The sequence below is a fragment of the Sorex araneus genome, chromosome 2, assembly GCF_027595985.1.
Source record: "Sorex araneus isolate mSorAra2 chromosome 2, mSorAra2.pri, whole genome shotgun sequence".
Classification (NCBI taxonomy): domain Eukaryota; kingdom Metazoa; phylum Chordata; class Mammalia; order Eulipotyphla; family Soricidae; genus Sorex; species Sorex araneus.
The window spans coordinates 237,687,469-237,709,692 of record NC_073303.1 but is presented as its reverse complement, the minus strand read 5'-3'; the positions used below and the strand labels follow the sequence as shown (position 1 = coordinate 237,709,692).

General features: G+C 50.0%; 1 protein-coding gene across 3 annotated transcripts; it reads left to right on the top strand.

The window, feature by feature from the left end:
- The first annotated feature begins 4,533 nt into the window (after positions 1–4,533).
- Positions 4,534–20,127, top strand: LOC101545708 (zinc finger protein 77-like). 3 transcript variants are annotated; one of them, XM_055129368.1, is made up of 9 exons: positions 4,534–4,550; positions 5,080–5,161; positions 5,963–6,115; positions 8,319–8,422; positions 8,691–8,737; positions 11,508–11,588; positions 15,383–15,509; positions 16,241–16,415; positions 17,829–20,127. In XM_055129368.1, the coding sequence occupies exons 6-9, from the start codon at positions 11,586–11,588 to the stop codon at positions 18,874–18,876; spliced, it is 1,353 nt and encodes a 450-aa protein (XP_054985343.1). In that variant the 5' UTR covers positions 4,534–4,550; positions 5,080–5,161; positions 5,963–6,115; positions 8,319–8,422; positions 8,691–8,737; positions 11,508–11,585; the 3' UTR covers positions 18,877–20,127. The 3 variants fall into 3 exon arrangements, with proteins under 3 accessions (XP_054985343.1, XP_054985345.1, XP_054985344.1); XM_055129370.1 differs by lacking the exons at positions 4,534–4,550; positions 5,080–5,161; positions 5,963–6,115; positions 8,319–8,422; positions 8,691–8,737 and adding exons at positions 9,182–10,765; positions 11,214–11,323; XM_055129369.1 differs by lacking the exons at positions 4,534–4,550; positions 5,080–5,161; positions 5,963–6,115; positions 8,319–8,422; positions 8,691–8,737 and adding an exon at positions 10,839–11,323.
- Positions 20,128–22,224: the final 2,097 nt, after the last annotated feature.

The window sequence follows — 22,224 nt, the reverse complement described above, 5'->3', positions numbered from 1 at the left end:
GTCTGGCATGCATCAGTGTGTCTGCTGCAACACCTGAATGTCTGCAGGGCAAGGTTCCTTTCGAAGGCTCCAGGAAAGAATGCATTAACTCTAGAGGTGTATGTCTCTATAGACATCAGGAACCGGATGCAGTGCCAGGATGGGACACTGGTCCACCACGTGCCAGGCAAGTGACTTCCCTGTTGAACAAAATCCCCAGCTCACAGAGCTGGTACGCACAAACTCCAGGAAGCAAAAAGAGTCCATGGAAATATCATCCAAACTGATGACTTCTCAGCTTTGTCTCTTGGGATGAGAGAATCATTAGGAAAATTTCTTTTCTGTCCAGACCCGTGCCCCAGAGGGAACTTGTGTGCTGAGAGCTTTGGCGTTACAAGAGGGAAGAAACACCAGTGAGCAGGGACAGGGAGATGTGAAAAATTATCACCAGAGCAAGCCTCTGAGCATGCCCGGCACAGGACAGAACCAGGCGTGGGTTGGTTTTAATTTCTAAGTCTGGGTCAGGAATTGATTCCTGATTATGGCTGGCCTGAGAACAGAGATTTCTTCTCCATTATCAACTGTCTAGTGAGGAATTTGGGCTTTCGGGCAGAGGTCTGCCTCTCATAACTCCTGGACTGGTGAGTGTGAGAGGCCAGCACATAAAACAGAAATTTGTCTTGGGGTAAAGAGAAGCTGAGCACCTTTACCTGCACCAACTGCAAAGGTCAGTCAGCCTGGACCAGACACCCGGGAAAAATCTCTGTGTTGCTTCTGTTTCTAGTTGATTTATTATGGGTTTGTATGCATGTTAGAGAGAGAGAAGTGTCTGCTGGCTTTGAGGATATAGGAACCAACATATAGATTGACCACCAAGGGGGTCCGGAATGATAGCACAGTGGGTTGGGCATTTGCCTTACATGCTGCCAACCGGGGTCCAATCCCCAGCATCCCATATAGTATCCCAGAGCACCACAGGGGATTCCTGAGCCCAGAGCCAGCAGTAACTCCTGAGCATCACTGGGTGTGACCTGCCCCGCCCACTACGTGTGCGCACACACACAAAAAAATTTCTTGAGATATCCCTTAGCACAGTATATTGCGGATCTCCGTGACAATTGTTAAGGAAAACCTGACCAGCAATACTAAAAAGAGAAATATTTAGTATTACTGATATCGTATTTAGCAACACTAGTTAGAGAAATACTAAATAATAAACACTAAAGAGAGCAATACTAAAGAATGCTAAGGTTACTATTTTGGAATTATGAGGAGGACCCATAGATGTTAGAGCCAGTGACTTTTGACTTTGCTTGCTGTGGTGAGTGTGCAAGTTCTTTATAGAGTTAATCCACAGAGGTCTGACATTGTTATTATTTGTGAAAGCATACTTTCAAACAAACGTGGTCACGTTGCCTCTGACTTTGTTCTTTGTCATTTCATTCTTTACAGGTCCTTAGGGGTGTGGTTAAGCGGGGGGGAAGAAGGGGTGGCATTTATTGTAAATTCTGTGCAGAAAATTCTATCATCAGTTACATTATCAGTTAGTTGCTCCCCCTGTTCCTTTATTAACCGTGAATAAGCTTCCTGCACCATCAGTGTCACCCCCTGCTCTTATGTTGTGTGTTCCTATGCCTGACTGTTTGTCTCCAGAAATACCATATTGCTTTGGTGCTTAAACAGCACTAGTTTATTCCCCCTTGAGGACATCCTTTAGCAATTTATGAATGATTGTCTCAGATTTTTCCTATCAGTACATATGTATCCACTTACATTTAACTTTGGGGAACATTCCCTCCAAAGGGAATGTTCTTCAAAGCAATAAAGTTTCTTGTTTTGTTTTGTTGGGGGGAAGGGGTACACTCAGTGGTACTCAGGGTTTACTCCAAGCAGGAATCACTCCTGGCAGTGCTCGAGGGTCCCTATGGGATACCGAGGATTGAACCCTCGTCGGCTACATGCAAGGCAAGCACTGTACAGCCTGTACTATCTCTCCAGCCCTTAGTCGATTATTTTTGTATTTTTCACTTCTAGGTCTTTAACACTTTAAATTTGATTTGTAGATGCATTCACTTGGTTTGGGTTTGGGGGCCACATCCTGAGATGCTCAGGGTTTGTTCCTGACAGACTCAGGGAACCATACGCAGTGCTGGGGAGAGAACCCAGGATGGCCACATGTAAGGCAAGCTGCTGTACAGTCTCTCTGGCACAGAAAATTAGTTACTATTTTGTCTTTTCTTTCAGAGGTAGGTATTGAATTTCTATTAAGATTTTAGCGGCTGTAGCAATAGTACAGTGGATAGGGCATTGGCCTTGCATGCCTCCGAATCAGGATCAATCCCCAGCATCCCATATGGTTCCCCAAAGCACCCCTAGGAGTGTCTCCTGAGTGTAGAGCAAGGAGTAACCCCTGAGCATTGCTCGGTGTGACCCAAAAAGAAAAAAAAAGATTTTATTTCAAGACTGAATGCTCTGAATAAACATAACGATCTCTTAGTACTTGTATTGCAGAACATAATGCACAAAAGTAAAGGGAGAGAGAGCAAGAAGGAAAATGCCTGTCATGGAGGGAGGCTGGGGGTGGAGGTGGGGTACTGAGGGATGGTGGGAGGGAAACAGGAGACAATGCTGGTGGGAAATGTACACTGGTGGAGGGATAGGTGCTGGATCATTGTATGACTGAAACCCAATTATGAACATCTGTGTAATGGTCTTTCTCATGGATATTCAATTTAAAAAAATTTTTAGTAATGTGGAATTCATTCCCACTCCATTCAGCTTAATCAGAGGCTGAATAAATAACAGTCCATCTACATTAAAAAATTTATTTCAGGGGCCGGAGCGATAGCACAGCGGGTAGGGCGTTTGCCTTGCACGCGGCCGACCCGGGTTCGATCCCCGGCATCCCATATGGTCCCCCAAGCACCGCCAGGAGTAATTCCTGAGTGCAAAGCCAGGAGTAACCCCTGAGCATCGCTGGGTGTGACCCAAAAAGAAAAAAAAAAATTTATTTCAGGAGCCAGAGTGATAGTACAGTGTCTGGGGTACTTGCCTTGCACGCAGCTGAGCCGGGTTCAATCCCTAGGCTCCCATAGGGTCCCCTAAGCACTGCCAGGAGTGATTCCTGAGCACAGAGGAGAGAGTAAGCCCTGAGCACTGCCAGAGTGGCCCAAAAACAAAAACAGTTCCGTTAAATAGAAATAATAATAATAATAATAATAATTTAACCCCATCAGAAAATGGGCCGAAGAAATGAACAGAAACTTTTCCAAGGAAGAGATACAAATAGCTAAAAGGTACATGAAAAAATGCTCTGCATCACTAATCATCAGGGAGATGCAGATCAAAACAATCATGAGATACCACCTCACACCACAGAGAATGGCACACATCCAAAAGAACAAAAGCAACCGCTGTTGGAGAGGATGTGGGGAGATAGGGACCCTTCTACACTGCCTGTGGGAATGCCGACTGGTCCAGCCCCCTTGGAAAACAATATGGACGCTTCTCAAAAAATTAGAAATTGAGCTTCCATTTGATCCAGCAATACCACTTCTGGGAATATATCCTGGAGAAACAAAAAAGTATAGTCGAAATGACATCTGCACCTATATGTTCATCACGGCACTATTTACAATAGCCAGTTGGTTACCAAGTTGGTTTACGGTGAAGTGAAGTGTGTGACCGTATTCTCTGCAAGCAACCCTCTGCTCCCAGTTTTTAAAATTCAGGGGCAGAGCAATAGTGAATGGTGGTGGTATTGGGGGGTGCTTGTCGTGCAAGTAGTGGTCCTGGGTCTGATGCGTGGAATCCGTCCTAGTCCCTTAGTTCCCACCAAGAGTGACTCCTGAAGGCAGAGCTAGGAGTAAGCTCTGAACACGGCCCAGTGTGACCCTCTCTTCTCCAAGAATGTGCGAGGAAATTGTGATTCTTCACGTTTCTGATTCGCACCTGGAGACCAGGAGCTGGAGGGATTTTCTCCCAAATGGGCTGGTGTCTAGATTTTCCCAGGCTATACTGATTGAGTGAGCAGGGACTCTTTGATTTTATTTTTTGGGCCATACCTGATTCTGTGGTCAGGGATCACTCCTGGCGTGGATCTCGTGGGGAGAGTGCCGGGGGTCGAACGCAGGTCTGCTGTGTGCAAATCAAAGGCCACCTTGCCATGCTGTGGGATCTCACCAGCCTCTAGGAGAGCCTGTTTAGATGTTTTCCTGGGCCTGATGCTGACTTGGAAGGATGTGAGGCAATGGGAGTGGAAAGGTGGGGCGCCAGGTCATCTAAGATGCGTCTGATTGGACTTTTTCATCATACCCACCCTCACCGTCATCCAATCAGAGGTAAAGAATGGGCGGTGGGGGCGGGGAGATAACTGCGGGCAGGAGGCCCCAGCCCTAAATCTGCTCTTGGCTCCCTGAGCTCTGCCCAGCATAGTCGCTGAACCGGCGGGGCTGTCAGCTCCTGGGAAGAGGCGCTAAGCTAGACAGATTCCAGATCAGGAAGCGCTGCAGTGGGCGCGAAAACGGCCTAGGAATTATACCAGGCGGCCAGGAAGAAGTAATCTGGACCAGGTGAGGATGAAGGCTGGGAGCTGTGGAAGGGGGAGGGGGAGGGATGCATGATGTCATACCCGAGGCATCTGGACCTGACAACTGAACTGTTTAATGAACTTTCTTATTTTTATTGTCTTGGGGGTCACAGCAGGTGATTATCAGAGATTGTCCCTGGCTTTCTAGTTTGGGATCACTCCTAGTAGGGCCTTGGGGACCCACTGAGGTGCTGGGGATCGAATCTGGGTCATTTGTCAGCATACAAGCACCTTGACCCGTTTAGGGGTCCCTAAAAGTGAACAACTTTTGGGCACATTGGTAATGCTCACGGGTTACTCCTGACTCTGCATTCAGCAATTACTACTGGTGGTGCTCAGACCTTATAGGATGTAGGACTCAAACCAGCGGCCATCCCTTCTCACTGTACTATTGCTCAGCCTCATGTACTTTTAAGCGTCTGAACTTCGTCTACAGATTAGTGGTAAAGAACCCACACACTCTCTTGAGTGAATCTGCCATGGTACTAACATATTCGTAATTTTTCTTGCAGTGAGTCTGGAAGCTTCTCCAAGCAGCTTCTTAATATGCCCAGAACCACTGTGTCCTGACTTCTGATCTGTTCAAGAAAGATGGTGAGTTTGGGCTCATTTCTTTATTACTATTGTAATAATTGTGTCTTTTTGGCCTCATGCGGCAGTGCTCAGGGCTGACTCCAGGATCTATGATCAGGGGCGGTGCCAGGAACCCATATGGGATACTGGGAATCGAACCCAGGTCGGCTGCATGCAAGGCAAGTGCTTTCCCAACTGTCCTATCTGCCCCGCCCCCAGAAGCTTCTTAGGCATCAGCATATCACAGGAACCTTGGTCTTGGTCTTTGCTATGTGAAGTGGGTTTCCCAAGTGATGCAGTGAGTTCACCCACCAATTCTTGGAGGTGAAGGGGAAAGGTTGGTCTCCAGGCTGCTGACGGTTTCCACATTCTTCGAACAAAGATTTCCCTCATCACTCCCCTCTTTTGTTTTTGGAATCACACACAGAGATGCTCAAGAGTTACTCCTCACTCTGCGTTCAGGGATTATTTCTAGTAATGCTCGGGGACCTTAAGGGATGCTGGGAATCAAATCCAAGCCTGTCGCGTGCAAGGCAAGTGTTGTCCCTGCTGTGCTTTGCTCCAGCCTGTCCCTTTGTCACTCTTTTCGAAAGACCCTTCAGAGTTGTCCATACATGTCTGGCCGGGTGCTTTTGTGGTTCGTGGCTCCCAGCACTTGCCACTGAGCACTGCATTCTGATCACATTCTGGTGTTTCCCGTGGAGACCCTGAGGGTTTAAAGCAGATTAAAGTAAAACCCAGGAGCCTAAAGTGGTCCCCTGAGTTCCCCTGCTTCCGGGATGCAGAGAGAATCTGGCTGACTGGCATCTGTGTGTATTTCAGGAGTCGGTATCCTTTGAGGACGTGGCCTGAACTTCACACGGGCTGAGTGGGCTTTGCTAGCTCCTGCCCAGAGGACAGAGACATGATACTGGAGGCCTGCAGGAACCTGGCCTTCATGGGTGAGGCTGAAGCAAGACCCCTTCAGAGCTCATGGTATGGAGCTTGCTGCCCGTGTTCCCAACGGGACCATGGAACGGGGCTGCCAGGAAGGAGGGGCCCTGTCTCTGGGCACCCTGGCCCAGGCACGGGGCTTTCCAGGACAGGCATATGGGTTCGCGCTTTAATTGCCTTTTCTCTGATTCTGGGCCACCCCGGGATGGAGCAGGGAGCAGGGATCCCTGCTCCATCAAGGCCACTGCCAGCACCTCTGACTCTTGCTATGACCCTAACGGTGCTGGTCGGTCCCCCCAGTGTTCAGGGGCCCTGGGGCTGCACTTGGCAGTACTGGGTGTGGGAGGTGGTGCCCAGGATTATATACTGGGCCACGAGCATGCCAGGCATTGTGCTACCTTGAAGCTTCTTCCTGGGGTCACATCATTGGGCCCATACCCGATGGTGCTTGGGGCTGGCCCCATACTCTATGCTCAGAGACACTTTTATCCATGCTCAAGGGATGCCATGCAGTGAGTGGATCTGACCCTCCTTGTTCAAGGCAGTTGCTTCCATTTCTATTGAAGCAAACCAGTGGCATAGGGCCTATTCTAGTTCTTTTCTTTTTGCAGAGAACCTTTTTTTCTTTGGTTTTCACACCTGACGATGCTCAGGGCTGATGCCTGGCATTGCTCAAAGGAGCCTGTCGGGTGCCAGGCAGTAACCCGGATCATCTGTGTCCAAAGCAAGCACCATCCCCGCCGTCCTATCGCTCTGCCCCTCCCAAGTCTCCAAACGGGTCCAATGTGTCTTCCTGCTTGTTCCAGGGGGTTTTGCTCGTGGAAAAGCCAGTGGTGCTCTTGGGGATGTCTGTACTGATGGTATAGACCACGGTTTAGATGCTCACAGGGCAGCCAACCTCAAAGCAGACCTGAGTGGCCAGGTCATGGGACAGGCTCTGCTGAACGACCCAGACGCAGAGAAACACTGGCAGTGGAGGCAGGCGGACAAGTGACTGGGCTTGGTGTTGATTCAACACCCTGAGTGGGATCTCTTCGCAGATCTGGGCTTCGAAAAAGATTGTTTTTATTTATTTTCTTTTTTTTTTTGGGTCAATGACCCGGTGATGTACAGGGGTTACTCCTGGCTCTGCACTCAGGAATTATTCATGGCGGTGCTCAGGGGAACATATGGGATGCTGGGAATCGAACCCGGGTCAGCGCATGCAAGGGAAACCCCCAACCCACTGTGCTATCACACCAGCCTGAAAAAGCTTGCTTTTATTTGTTCACAATCTACATCAGACGGTCACTTAGCTTGATCACTATGATAAATAATGGTGGCTGGTCAGTTGAACTGCTTAGACTGCTTAGACTTGTACATCAGTTTACCCTACTGTGTCAACGTTTAGAGCCTTTGCTGACTCTACAGTAAATGTATGTTCATAATGAATATCAGTGTTTTCATTTCCCACTGGAAGCATCTTGGTTTATTCTCCCACCCCTGGATATAGGAGAAGAGAATCTCTCTCCCTCTGGAGCTAGAGAGTCTCCTTCATGCACTATATCTGTTGAACACCGTGAAGTTTCCAAGTTTGAGAAATGGAGTTGGTACCTGTGCCATGGGGGACGACTTGCTCTCTCAGCAAGCATGGTAGTTTCCTCAACAGAGGACAATGCAGCGGGGAGGGTGCTGGCCTGGCACATAGCCACCTCGGGTTCGATCCCAGGCATCACACGGGAACCCGCTGAGCAACTGGATGTGATCCCAAAACTGAAAGGCAAAGTCCTCCAGCCTTTTCTCTCTGTAGGCCCCACCAAAGAACTTGCTGTCTATCTCCCTTTCATGTAGTCCTCTGAAGTGTAATAAAAGTCTATCATTTTTTTCCTGGATGTTGGCTTACTCAGGTGAGTTGCAGTGAAATGATGGCCACATGGAGTTACACACAGGTTTGTAGGGCGGGATGCCCTGGGGAAACCTGAGCCCAGATCCGCTGATTAGGATGGATCCGCCTGACACAGTCATTGAGTGCTGGAATTTCTTATTTTTTGAGGCGGGGTGGGGGTTGCATACCCACTATTTTCAGGGCTGACTCCTGGTTCTGTATTCAGGGATCACTCATGGTGGGATAAGGGGAGGGGGTCCCTATGGGATGCTGGGGATTGAATTGGGGTCACCCACATGTAAGCCAGGTTCCCTGACCACTGTACTGTCATCCCTGCTCCCTGGAGTTTCTGAAAACAACTTTGAGGGTTTTTTTTTTCAGGGTTGCGGGGGAACCACACTTGGCAATGCTCAGGGATCACTTCTGACCGTGTTCAGGGAACCCTATGAGTGCCAGGATTCTAACACGGAATGGTCGCCTGTGAGGTCAGTGCTCCTCCTGCCGGCCTTTCTCTCTGGTCCCTGCTCTTCCCGATTCCTGTTGTGCCTAGTGAGAGGCGATCCTGGGTCTGTTAAACGGCCCCCATCTCACATCTTGGTCCCAGTGCTGCTTTGTCTGGTGCTTTTGGAGAGTCCAGAGTCTCTGCTGGTCTGAGTTGTTGGAGGTCAGACCTTCCAGCACATTCTAATCTGTAGCTATTTGATAAAAGCCAGAGGCACTCAGTGTAAGAAATCTTTTTTTGTTTTGTTTTAGGTTCTCAACAGAGGACGATGCAGCGGGTTACACCCAGTAGTTCTCAGGTATTATTCCTGGCTTTGTGCTTAGGCGTTACTCCTGCCTTTGCTCAGGTTGATGTTGGCGGACCCCACTGGTGGCTCACGTGAGTGGGGTCAAGAAAGTCAGTCACTTTCTCCCAATCCCCCTCCGCCACCTGGGACCCAGGGTTACTGGGTTCTTGTCTCGCTCACGGAAAGGAATTTCAGGAGTAGACAAGCAGTGAAGTAAAACAGGTTTTGCTTTTTTTTTTTTTTTTTGGTCTCACCCGGCGATGCACAGGGAGTCACTCCTGGCTCTGCACTCAGGAGTCACTCCTGGCGGTGCTCAAGGGACCATATGGGATGCTGGGGATCGAACCCGGGTCGGCCGCGTGCAAGGCAAACGCCCCATCCGTTGTGCTATCGCTCCAGCCCAAAACAGGTTTTATTTGGAGGGTTTAGGTGTGGAGGGGGAGAGGGTGAGAGAGTAATGTGCTCTGGAGAGAACGCGGGCTTCTCCAAGGGCGGAGAGAGCCCCTACACACACCCCAGCACTAGACACGAAAGCACAAAAGTACACATCTCAAGAGAGGAGATGCGGGAAACACATGTGCTCGGGCACTACATGTGCTCGGCCACGTGTGCACAAGCAGCACATAGGCTCAGGCAGCATATGCGTGCCCTTTGTTCAAGGTGTCTTTATAAAAGACTCTTCTTGGGTTATCTTGATTCAGAAGTTCTGGAGTCTTCAGGAGCTGAATCACTAAAGTCAATCGGATTAAAGGAGAGGTTTTAGGATTTTCGAGGAAAGAAACTTCATGGGGAGGGGTCCAATTTCCTCAGGGTCTGCTGGAGGTCTTATCAGGTCTGTTTTCTGTATCAACAGGGTGGATCAGTCTTAGGATTTTCCTCCCAAGAAGTTCTGTTTCCCTGTCTACCTGCCTACATCAAGGGGATCCCAGAGGTTATTGGGGATTGAACCAGAGTATGCAAGGCAAAAGCCCTATCAGTTGTACTACCCCTCAGGCACCACTGATGAATTCATGTTTACTGAGTTGGTTTAAGGTGAAGAGCAGTGTGCTACTGTATTCACTGCAAGCAACCCTGTGCTCCCAGTTATTTAAAATTCAGGGCTGGAGCAATAGTGAATGGTGGGGGATAGAGGGGGTACTTGCCCTGCACACAGTGGACCTGGATTTTGATGTGTGGAATCTGCTACATTTCCTTGGTCACCTCCAAGAGTGAGTCCTGAGAGCAGAGTTAAGAGTAAGCCCTGAGCACGGCCCACTGTACCCCCCTCTCTCCCAGAGAATTCTGAGAAGTGTCCCTGGTGCCCACTGCCCCATTCCCAACACAGAAAAATGTGTGAGGAAGCTGTGATTCTTCACGTTCTGATTCGCACTTGGAGACCAGGAGCTGGAGGGATTTTCTCCCCAATGGGCTGGGCATCTAGATTTTCCCAGGCACCACTGATTAAGTGAGCAGGGAGTCTTTGGTTTTATTTTGGGTTTTTTTGTGGGGGGCCATACCTGGTTCTGTGGTCAGAGATAACTCCTGGCGTGGATCTCGTTGGGAGGGTGCCGAGGCTCCAACTCAGGTCAGCTGTGTGCAAGGCAAAGGCCGCCCTGCTGTGGGGTGGGATCTCACCAGCCTCTAGCTGAACGTGTTTGGATGTTTTCCTGGGCATTATGCTTTATGCTTTATGCCTTATTCCTTATACCTTCTGCTACCTGAGATCAGGAAGGCCTTGGAAGGATGTGAGCTAGTGGGAGCGAAAGGGTTATCTTAGATGCATCTGATTGGCTCTTTTCATCTCACCGACCCTCACCGTCATCCAATCAGAAGTAGAGAATGGGCGGCTGGGGGCGGGAAGATAATCGGAAGAAGGTTCCAGCCCTGAACTTTCTCTTGACTCCCTGAGCTCTGCCCCGCGTGACCTCTGGACCCACTGGGCCATCAGGTCCTGGGCAGAGGCGCTAAGACAGACAGATTCCAGATCATGGAACGCTGCTAGGAGTACGAAGATGGCCTAGAAGTTAGACCAGGCGGGCAGGAAGAAGTAATCGGGACCAGGTGAGGGTGGAAGTTAAGAGTGGGGGAAGGGAGAGGGGAGGGATGAGTGATGTCATACTTGAGGCATCTGGACCTGACAACTGAACAGTTTGATGAACTTTTTTTTTGCTCTTTTTTGGGTCACCACCAAGTACCCCCAGGGGTTTCTCCTGGCTCTGTTCTTGAGTTACTCCTGGCAGTGCTCAGGGGAACATATAGGATGCCGGGGATTGAACCTGGGTCAGCTACGAGCAAGGCAAATGCCCTTCTCCCTGTAATATCGCTCGCCCCCTTGAACTGTCTTATTATTTTGACCAGTGGGTCACACCTGGCAATGCTCAGCTTTTTCCTGGCTCTGCAGAGGGATCACTCGTGGCAGGGTTCTGGGGACCCAGTAGGGTGCTGGGGGTCGAATCTGGGTCATCTGCCTGCAAGACAAGCGCCTTAAACTGTTTTATTATTGTTTCAGGAACCCAAACGTAAAATACTTTTTTTGTTTTGATGGTTTTCACCAGAGCTGGCAATGTTCAGGGTTTACTCCTCACCCTGCACTTAGGAATCACTCCTGGCAGTACTCAGGTACCGTATGGGTGCCTGGAATCAAACAGGTTGGATTTGATTGGATCATTCCCTCCCCACCCACTATGTCTCAGACCTCATGAACTTTTCAGCATCAGAACTTTGCAGATCAGTTCTGAAGAACCAACCCACTCACTGGAGTAAGTCTGCCGTGGTATTAACATGCTTGTTATTTTTCTTGTAGTGAGTTTGGAAGCTTCTCCAAGAAGTTTCTTCATAACAACAGAGCTGCTGTGCCCTGACTTCTGACCTGCTCAGAAAGATGGTGAGTTTAGGCTCATTTCTTATTATTACAATAATTGTGTCTTTTTGGACTCACATGGAGGTGCTCAGGGCTGACTCCAGGCTCTGTGATCAGGGATCACCCCTGGCAGTGCCGGAGGCCCATGTGGGATGCTGAAGAGGGAACTTGGTTTGGCTAAGTGCAAGGGGAGTGCCCTCCCCACTGTCCTATCTGCCCATCCCCTCCTTTCCCAGCTTCTATACTGTGGTTAGTGGCTGTGATTTCTATGCCAGTCAGTCTATGGGTGGGTTTCACTTCTGTGGTGACCCCCCAAGTCAACCCTTTCAGGTTCTGACGCCGAGTGCTGATGGCAGCCAGATGAGGAAAAGGGAGTCAGAGAGGATAAGGCCTGAGGAGAATGGGTGGAGTCTGTTCAAGGTTAAGTCCAGAGGTTTTACCCAGAAGTTGTTCTTTTACTGCCTTTGGGGATTTTATGGGGCGTTCACGATGTAGACAGGAAGGATGAATCACTGATCCTTGGGTTTTATTTACTTTCTGTTAGGAGCCACCTGCAGCAGTTTTGAGGGCTGACTCCTGGCTCTCTGCACAGGGACCACGACTAGGCATCCTTGGGGGATTCTATGGGATGTCGGGATCGAACCTGGGTTGGAGCACGCAAGGCGGTGCTCTCTGCCTGCTCTGTTATCCCACAGCATCAGAGAGCAGTGCCCCACCTGCTGACCTCATAGGCTTGTCTTTTTAGGAGGTCTTTGTTAGGACACGTGATCCCACAGTGATGCCAGCCCTGATCTCCAGCCCTTAGGGAATTTCAACAGTTGCAGGAGCTCTGGAAGTAGGAGTTTGAACAGCTGGGGGTCCTGCGGTCTGAGGAATGGCCCAGACTGGGAACCTATGGGTATAATCCCTGGGATGGCCAGGGAAGACCCTGACGGAAATGAGGCCCAAGCCTTTTGGTGGTCAGTTGCCATTTATTCCCTTCTCCCCACACACCTGTTCCAGTCTTCCTAAGGCCCCATTCCAGTCTCACACTCCCATCATTCCTGTCTCCTCTCTCTCCCGTTCATCTTTCCGTGTTCCATCTCACAGCCTGGGCTCTCTCTCTGCTCGAGCCTGCTTCTGTATTCTTCTACATTCTTCTCCTTCTGTCCCCCTTGCTAGTCTCTCCATGCTCCATCTTGCTGCCCTGCTCTCTCTCTCTCATCTCTCCCACTCGCTCCTCTTTCCACCCCCTCATCTCTCTCCAACTCCACTGTGCTAGGAATAGATGCTACACCCAGTCAGGTAGCAAAATTCTCATAAGAAAGCCCTTCCTGGTTGCTCCATAGCTGGAATCCTGCCTCATGAACTGAGGGAAGAAGGCAGCTGGAATAGAGAAGGGATCACTAAGAAAATGATGACTGGAGGAATCTTCGGGATGGGAGATATGTGCTGAAAGTAGATAATGGACCAAACATAATAACCTCTCAGTATATGTATTGCAAACTATAATGCCCAAAATTAGAGAGAGAGTATGGGGAATATTGTCTGCCCTGGAGAAAAGGGAAGGATGGGAAAGGGGGTGTATACTGGGGAGATTAGTGGTGGGGAATGTGTGTGCACTGGTGGAGTGTTTGATCATTCTGTGATTATAACCCAAACATGAAAGCTTGTAACTATCTCACAGTGATTCAATAATATATATATAGCCCAGCGGTAGGGCATTTGCCTTTCACGCAGCCAACCTGTGTTTGATTCCTCCGCCCCTCTCGGAGAGCCTGGCAAGCTACCTGTGGTGTATTGGATATGCCAAAAACAGTAGCAACAAGTCTCACACTCACAATGAGCGACGTTAACTGGTGCCCGCTCAAACAAATCGATGAGCTACAGGATGACAGTGACAGTCCATATATATAGACAGTCCATATATATATATATATATATATATATATATATATATATATATATATATACATACACACATACATACATATAAAAAGCCCTTCCTGACTGCCCATCAGGTTCAAGGGTGGAAACACCACCCAGGGGTGTTCCTCTTCTCCTTAGTCAATAACTTAATTAACATCTTAATTAACATCTTAATATTAGTTATTTTTGTATGGACACAGTAAAGGATACATTGAGGTTTGTAGGGCAGCTCTCCTCGTAACATCTTGCCACAGATTGAGGCTACAGTGCTCAGGTCAGATTAATCTTTCCTAACCCTAGCAGGGTCCAAATCTAGTTATTACTTTTTGGATCATGACCGAATTTATCCAGGACCATGCTCTTAACTTATATTAAGCTTTTTGGCACTTTGGCCAGGTCCATTTTGATGCCGGGGTAGCACATAACTCACTGCTCACCCTGAGCCCATCCAGTTTCTCGTCAGGACCCAGCTTTGGGGTGCTAGGAAGTAAGGGCAACTGAGGCTTAGGTCGGGAGAACAGATGTCTAGGAGTAAATATCATTGAGAGTCAATTCATTCCCAAGTTACAAAAGCATAGCATTAACTGTCTTCCTGTGTCCATACAAAAAGGATATTGCTTTGAAGTAACTAAGCAAAGGACTTAAGGAGAAGAGAAAAACAATATTTACAAGTGTTGCGTGAACGTTCGTGCAGTCAGAGGAGCTGGGACAAGGAACGTGGAAGAAATGTATGTCATGGAGGGTCCAGGAGCTCTCTGACTCTGACAAAGGTAGAGAGCCCCGTAATCTCCTTTTATTGATCATGGTAGCTCTAAAGGGCGCAATATGGTGATGTCATCAAAGGCATCAACAGAAGTTACAGAAAGAACATTGAGGCAGCAAAACATGCATTGTTTCCTTCTACCTGCAGGCCAGTAACCTGAGGGGGCCTAGGAGATACAAAGCCAAAACCAAAACCTTTCTTGGGTTACAAGCACTTGGATTTACATCTCAAAGACAAGGCTGGGCTGTTACCTGAAATATAAACTTCAAATACAAACTGGGCCCAGGCATCTGAAATCTACATCCCAAACACTAGGTTGGGCCAGAGCCTGAAATCTACAATGTCAAAGATCAGGTCAAAGACCAGCCAAGCTTCTGTGAGAAAAGGAAAAACTGCCCCTCTCAATATACTGAAATTATTTACTGAAGGCAGAAGAAGGGGGAAAATATTTCTGTCTGTAGTACGATTCAGTCTACATGGGCTTGCCCTGATAGCTCGCTCAGTCCAGCCCCAACATACAAGTCAATAGAGCACCAAGAATGAACTTACAAATAAATACCAAAAGATGGGAGCACTTGATGGAAGTGGCCCAATAAACCTAAGCTCCCTGCGGCAAGACAGAAAGGACAAACCAATGTTATCCTACCTATGGGATGCCAGGCATCAAATCTGGCTAAGCTAAGTGCAGAGGCAAGAACTGTCCCTGGTGTACTATTGCTCCACCCCAGCTCTTTGTCACATTTCTTTTTCTTTTTGAGTCACATCCGGGGATGCACAGGGGTTACTCCTGGCTCTGCACTCAGGAATTACCTCTGGCGGTGCTCAGGGGTCCATATGGGATGCTGGGAATTGAACCCGGGTCAGCCGTGTGCAAGGCAAATGCCCTGCCCGCTGTGGTATTGCTCCAGCCCCACCTTTGTCACTCTTTTCTGAGCAGAAGCCATTCCCAGTTGTCCACAGGTGTCCGGGTGGGGCTTTGTCAGGGAGGTGGGGATATGGCTCCCAGCCCTTGCCACTGTAATATTCCCAGGGACCGGAGGAGGGGGGTTGAGCTAGATTCCAAGGCACTATTTTTGCCCCCCTGAGTGTCTCTGCCCCTTGTGGATGTAGAGGAGGCCTAGCTGATTGGCATCTTTGTGTGTTTCAGGAGTCAGTATGCTTTGATGATGTGGCCGTGAACTTCACCCGGGCCGAGTGGGCTTTGCTGGATCCTGCCCAGAGGCGCCTATACAGAGACGTGATGCAGGAGGCCTGCAGGCACCTGGCCTTCGTGGGTGAGGCTGAGGCATGACCCTTCCTCAAAGCTCAGGGCACAGAGCCCACTGCCTGCTTTCCTGAGGGGGCCAGGAAGGAGGGACCTATCTGGGCACCATGGCCCAGGCGCGGGGTTTTCCTGGGCAGGCAGACGGGTCCATGCGTTAAATGCCTTTTCTCTGATTTGGGGCCACACCTGGATAAAGCTGGGTGTGAGGGACACTGCCAGTATCTCTAGCTCTAGCTGTGACCCTGATGGTTGTTCCCCCCAGTGTTTGAGGCCCCAGGCTGCACCCGGCAGTGCTGGGTGAGGGAGGTGGTGCACAGGATTACATTCTGGGCCACAAGCATGCCAGGCATTGTGCTACCTTGGAGCCTCTTCATGGGGGCACAGGGTCCATACCCGAAGGTGCTCAGGGCTGACTCCTGACTCTGTGCTCAGGGCATGCTGTGAGGTGCGGGGATCTGACCTGCCTTGTTCAAGGCAGCTGCTTCTATTTCTGTTGAAGCAAACCAGCAGCATAAGGCCTATTCCAGTTCTTTTTTTGTTCCCGCAAAGAATCTTTTTTCTTAGGTTTACACACCTGGCGATGCTTAGGGCTGATGCCTGGCATTGTTTGGAAGAGCCTGTCTGGTCCCGGGGATTGTCCCAGGTCATCTGTGTCCAAGGCAAGCGCCCTTCCTGCCGTCCTATTGCTCAGCTCCTCCTGAGTCTCACTCTGGGACTGAATTGTCTTTCTGCTTGTTCCAGAAGGCTTTTCTCAACAAAAAGCAAGTGGTGCTCTTGGATGTGTGTTGGAGAATAAGTTGTTCAGTGAAGACAGCACTGTGAGATTCATAAGCAATGATTCCTGGAATGGATTTGGAGAGAAACAGATGTTCCCTGATGCTAGTGACCAGCAGCCACTGCAGAGGAGGCGACAGAAGTGAGTGACCTGGCCAGGGGTGGGCAGGAGGAGAGTGGTGCTGGGGTAAATCTGTGGAGTCTGAATATCTTCAGAGTGAAAACCAGTGTGTTAAACTAGTGCAAGACTGAGTAGTGTCGCCTTCACACTCTCCCTCTTGGGCGTCCTTCATTTACCACACCCATGATGCTCATATGGTGACTTATGGCTCTGCGCTCAGGAATTCCTCCTGGCTGGCCTATGGGGTCCGAATTGACCCTGAGTCAGCCTCATGCAAAGGTAGAGTCCTGTGGGCAAGGATCTGGCTTCTTTTTTTTTTTTTTTTTTTTTTTTTTTTTGCTTTTTTTGGGGGGTCACCCCTGGCTCTGCACTCAGGAATTAACCATGAGATGCTGGGAACCAAACCCGGGTCGGCCACATGCAAGGCAAATGCCCTACCCGCTGTGCTATTGCTCCAGCCCCGGAGCTGGCTTCTTAAGTGGTTTTCAGTCAGGACCTTTCTCGGTGAGAAGTCCCTTCTCCAACTCCCCCATGCCACCCCATCTTTTGTAGTCTTTTTTTTTTCTTTTGGGGTCACACCTGGAGATGCACAGGGGATACTCCTGGCTCTGCACTCAGAAATCACTCCTGGCGGTGCTCAGGGGACCATATGGGATGCTGGGAATCGAACCCAGGTCAGCCGCATGCAAGGCAAACGCCCTACCCGCTGTGCTATCACTCCAGCCCCGACAGCCCCACCTTTTGTAGTCTTAAAACAGAGGCCTGTGTATATTCTTTGATGAATAATGAATCAAGCATTTATTAAGAGGAATATTCACAAAGTCCTACAGTCAGGCCTGAGGCTATAGTACAGTGCTTAGGGTTTAATCTCCAGCATGTTTTGGGCCTCCAAGGCCTTGCTTCTGAGTTATTCCTGAGTTCACAGCCAGAAGTAGACCCTGAGCACTTCACAGTGTGGCCCCAAAGTAGGAGAAAAATAAATCAAACCCAAACCAAAAAACCAAAGCAAAACATGATCAAGGGTGGTGATAGATTGTTGATATTCATTTATTATTTTCTTTTTTTTTTGCTTTTTGGGTCGCACCTGGCGATGAACATGGGTAACTCCTGGCTTTTCACTCAGGATCACTCCTGGCAGTGCTCAGGGGACCATATGGGATGCTGGGAATTGAACCTGGGTGGGCCATGTGCAAGGCCCTACCCACCGTGCTATCGCTCCAGCCCCCATTTATTATTTTCTGTTTGAGCATCGTCTAGTCCTGATTCCTGGTCCTATGCTCAGATATCGCCCCTGGGGGGACTCAGGGGACCTGATGAGGTAAAGGGGATGGATCCTGGGCAGCCTCGTGAATGGTCCCCACCCTTCTGCTGTCCTATGGCCGCAGCAATTGGGCTGATCTTGCTTTTCTGCTCAGTGTGTCTTATCTTTGGCAGACGCCTCCTGCCAGACAGTCTCGGTGACAGTCACGGAGCTCCTGCAGGAGCTGGAGGAACCCCAAGGCAGACTGGAAGCCTCCCTGCACTCCAAAGTCCTGTTGCCGCCTCTTCTGCAGAATGTTCTTCCCCCCAGCACCCCCCAGCACTTCCTTATGGCTCTCCTCCAGGTGACCTGACTCAGGGGGGTGTCTGCTGCCCAGCTACCCAGAGGACCCCCTCTCCCAACCCAGGTTCCCTCATGCGACGCCCTCGGCGGGGCGCTGGCACCTGGAGCCCAACATCCCACGAATGCAAAGTTTGTGGGGAGACCTTCAGTGCCGCCAACCTGCTGACGCGTCACATCAGGGAGCACCACGAGGAGACGCCATACGTGTGTGAGCTCTGCGGGAAGGGCTTCCGCTTCCCCACGTACCTGCAGGCTCACGCCAAGACCCACTCTGACCTCGGGAAGCCCTTTAAGTGCCCCGAGTGCCCCCTGAGGTTCAGGTACTCCTGTAAGCTGCGCATCCACGCTAAGGTGCACTCGGGAGTCAGGCCTTTCGCCTGCGAACAGTGTGGGAAAAGTTTCAGGACTCGCTCGGAGTTGCGTCAGCATAGCCGGACCCACACTGGGGAGAGGCCGTATGACTGCCCCAAGTGCGGGAAGGCGTTCCGGGAGAGTGGCGCAAGGACCAAGCACATGCGCATCCACACGGGCGAGCGGCCCTACACGTGCCCACAGTGCGGGAAAGGTTTCCGCAGCCCGGACACCCTCCAGGTCCACCTAGTGACCCACACGACCCAGAGTCCTTTTCAGTGTCCTGAGTGCGGTAAGGCCTACCGCTTCCGCTCCTACTTCAGAGGCCACTTGCAGACTCACCAGACGACCCAGCACCTCACCTGCGGGGAGTGTGGTAGAGTCTTCAGCCACCCCCAGAACTTCCGCCGACATGTCAGGAGGCATTTTGAGGAGAAGCCGTTCGTGTGCCACTGCGGGCAGGGGTTTGGTCGGGCTTCAGCCCTGCACACGCATGTGCGCCGAACCCACGCCAGGGAGAAGCACTAAACCCATCTCCCGCCCTATGCTGGGATAGTCACTTGGTCTTCTGCCAATCTGTGGGGAAAGAAACCTCGGGGTCTCAAGAGTGTGTGGGGTGCAACCCCGTGCCTCTATTTCTTATCCCCAAAAAACTTAGTGGAAAGCCATTTCTTTCTTAAATCATATTGGGGCTACAACTGATAATTCTAAGGAAGAATGTGAGGTTCTGCTCCCAGGAATCAGTCCTGGTGGTTCTAAGGGGATCCTGTGGGATGCCCGAATCAAACCTGGGTCAGCCACATGTAAGGCTAGTAGTGCCCTACCTGCTATTGTGATAGCCCTATGGATATTGTTATCTCGCTACTGTGAGATCATTTGTGACTTGTGGATCCTCAGGAGAGAGCCTAGTGGGGAATTATATTTGAGTGACCTTATGTTTCTTGTGTTTATATTTGATTGGAGCCCACACCCAGTGCTGCTCCAGGCATATTCCTGGCTCTGCTCTCAGCGATCAATCTTTGGACCACGGGGGACCCTGTGATATGTCCTGGGTCCCATTCGGGTCAGCTGCTGCATGGCCAGTGCTTTCATCTTTACTATGACTCCAGCTCTGAAATTCTATTTTATTTTAGCTGCTGTGTGATTTCCACAACTGTTTCAGCAGTCATCAAGCAATTCAGGTATTTTCTTTCTTCCTTTCTTTCTCTCTTTCTTTCTTTCTTTCTTTCTTTTTTTTTTTATGGACATGGATTGATATTCAGGGCTTCCTCCTGGTCCTGCAGTCAGAGGTAACTCTGGTGGTGCTTGGGGACCCTACGGGATGCTGCATATAGAAACTGGGTTGGCTGCATACAAGCTTGGTTCCCTGCCCACTGTCTTATTGCTCCGGCAACACTGATGGAGGCAAAGCCGGCACTGACCACAGTGAAGATGCCCGAAGCACAGCCAACCAAAGAGCAGCCCTGAGAGGCCAGGACGATGTTCTGCTACAGGACCCAGACAAGGAAAAGTGCCAGCAGCTGAGGCAGACCAGACAGGTGGCGAGGATTGGTGTTTATTCAACACCCTGAGTGCGATCTCTTCACAGATCTGGGCTTCGAAGAACCTCGTTTTTCTTCTCTCACAATCTCGGTTAAGTCAGTGCTTTGGTCACCTTGGTAAACATTGGTGGCTGGTCAATTGGACAATAATCCTCTTAGCTGCTTAGACCTGTGCATCTGCTTAACCTACTGTGTGAGTGTTTAGAGACCTTAGTGACTACAATAAATGTCCATTAATAATGAATGTCAGTGTTTTCATTTCCCAGTGGAAGCATCTTTGTTTATTCTCCCGACCCTGGTATGGGAGAATAGAATCTCTCTCCCTCCAAAGCAAAAGAGACCCCTTCATTGCGCTATGTGTGTTGAACCCAGCGAAGGTTCCATGTGTGAGAAATGGAGTGGGTCGCTGTGCCATGGGGACAACTTGCTCTCTCGGCAAGAGTAGTAGGAGTTTCTTCATTGGAGGACAGAAGAGTGGGGAGGGTGCTGGCCTGGCAGGCAGCCACCACATTTTTGATCCATGGAATTTCACAGGACCCACCCTGAGCAACTGGATGTGACCCAAAATCAAAAAGCAGAGCCCCCCAGCTTCTGTTCTCTGTGGGTCTCCACCAAAGAACTTGCTGCCTGTTCCATATTCCATGTAGCCCTCGGAACTGTGGTTAAACCCCTTTTCAGTGTTTCCTGGATGTTGGCTAATTCAGGTGAGTGTTGCAGTGAAATGATGGCCGCATAGGTTTGTGGGGTGGGAGGGCCTGGGAAAACATGAGCCCATACCTTCTGATTAGGGTAGGGCGACCTGACTGCAGTCATTGAGTGCTGAGGTTTCTTTTTTTTGGAGGGGGGGTTTCACACCCACTGTTTCAGGGCTAACTCCTGGCTTGAGCTCAGGGATCACTCGAGGTGGGATTGGAGGGGGGCCTTTATGGGATACCAGCGATTAAATTGGGGTCAGCCACATGCAGGACAGGTTCCTTAAGCACTGTACTGTACTATCATCCCCACTCCCTGGGGTTTTTGAAAACAATTTTGAGGTATTTTTTTTTTTTATCAGGGGTTGTGGGGGACACCCGGCGGTGCTCAGGGATCACTCCTGACAGTGGCCAGGGAACCCTATGGGTGCCTGGGATCTAGCTTAGAATGGCCGCCTGCCTGGCCAGTGCTCCTCCTCTTCCCTTTCTACCTGTCCCCCGCTCTTTCCCGATTCCTGTTGTGCCTAGTGAGGGGTGACCCTAGGTTGTTAAATTGCCTCATCTCACACCTGCGTCCTGATGCTGCTGTTTGTTTCTTGTGGGGAGTGTTTCCTGGAGGTCAGACCTCCCAGGACTTTCTAATCTGCAGCCATTTGGTCAAAGCCAGAGGAACTCAGTCTAACAAACTTGTTTGTTTTGTTTTAGGTTACACCCAGCAGTGCTCAGGTATTATTCCTAGCTTTTTGTTCAGGACTTTAAGGGATGCTGGGGATTGGAACAGTCAGTTGCATGCAACGCAAGCACCCCATCAGCTCGGGCACCACTGATGAATTCACGTTTAACAAGATGGTTTAAGATGAAGAGTGTGCCACCGTATTTTCTGCAAGCAACCCTCTGCTGCCAGTTATTTAAAATTAAGGACTGGAGCAATAGTGAGTTGGGGTGGGGAGTTGCTTGCCCTGCATGCAGTGAACCTGGGTTCAATGTATAGAATCCCTTATAGTTCCTCGGTCCCCTCCAAGAGTAACTCTTGAGACCAAGTTGGAAGTAAGCCCTGAGCACTGCCCGGTGTGACCATCTCTCCCCCAGAGAATTCTGAGAAGTGTCCTAGGTTCCCACTTGGCCCCGCTCCCAACTCAGGAAAATGTGTGAGGCAACTGTAATTCTTCACATTCTGAATCGCACCTGGAGACCAGAAACTGGAGGGATCTTCTCCCTAATGGGCTGGGTGTCTAGATTCTTGAGGAGCCACTGGTTGAGTGAGCAGGGACTCTTTGCTATTATTTTGTGTTTTGGGCCACACCTGGTTCTGCGCTCAGGGATCTATCACTCCTGGCTTGTATCTTATGGGGAGGGTGCCAGGCCTGGAACCCAGGACAGCTGTGTGCAAGGCAAAGGCCGCCTTGGCATGTTGTAGGATCCCATCAGTCTCTAGGAGAGCCTGTTTGGATGTTTTCCTGAGCCTTCTGCTACCTGAGGTCAGAAAGGACTTGGAAGGATGTGAGCCAATGGGAGCGGAAGGGTGGAGCGCCAGGTCATCTAGATCCATCTGATTGGCCTTTTTGCTCTCTCCCGCCCTCACCGTCATCCAATTAGAGGTAGAGAATGGGCGGTTGGGGGCGGGGAGATAGCAGTGGGCGGAA

Excerpts from the sequence above, each read along its gene's own strand:
- LOC101545708 (XM_055129368.1), top strand. Across the intron at positions 15,510-16,240 it reads CAGGCACCTGGCCTTCGTGG|AAGGCTTTTCTCAACAAAAA; the intron begins GTGAGGCTGAGG and ends TGCTTGTTCCAG. Across the intron at positions 16,416-17,828 it reads CTGCAGAGGAGGCGACAGAA|ACGCCTCCTGCCAGACAGTC; the intron begins GTGAGTGACCTG and ends TATCTTTGGCAG.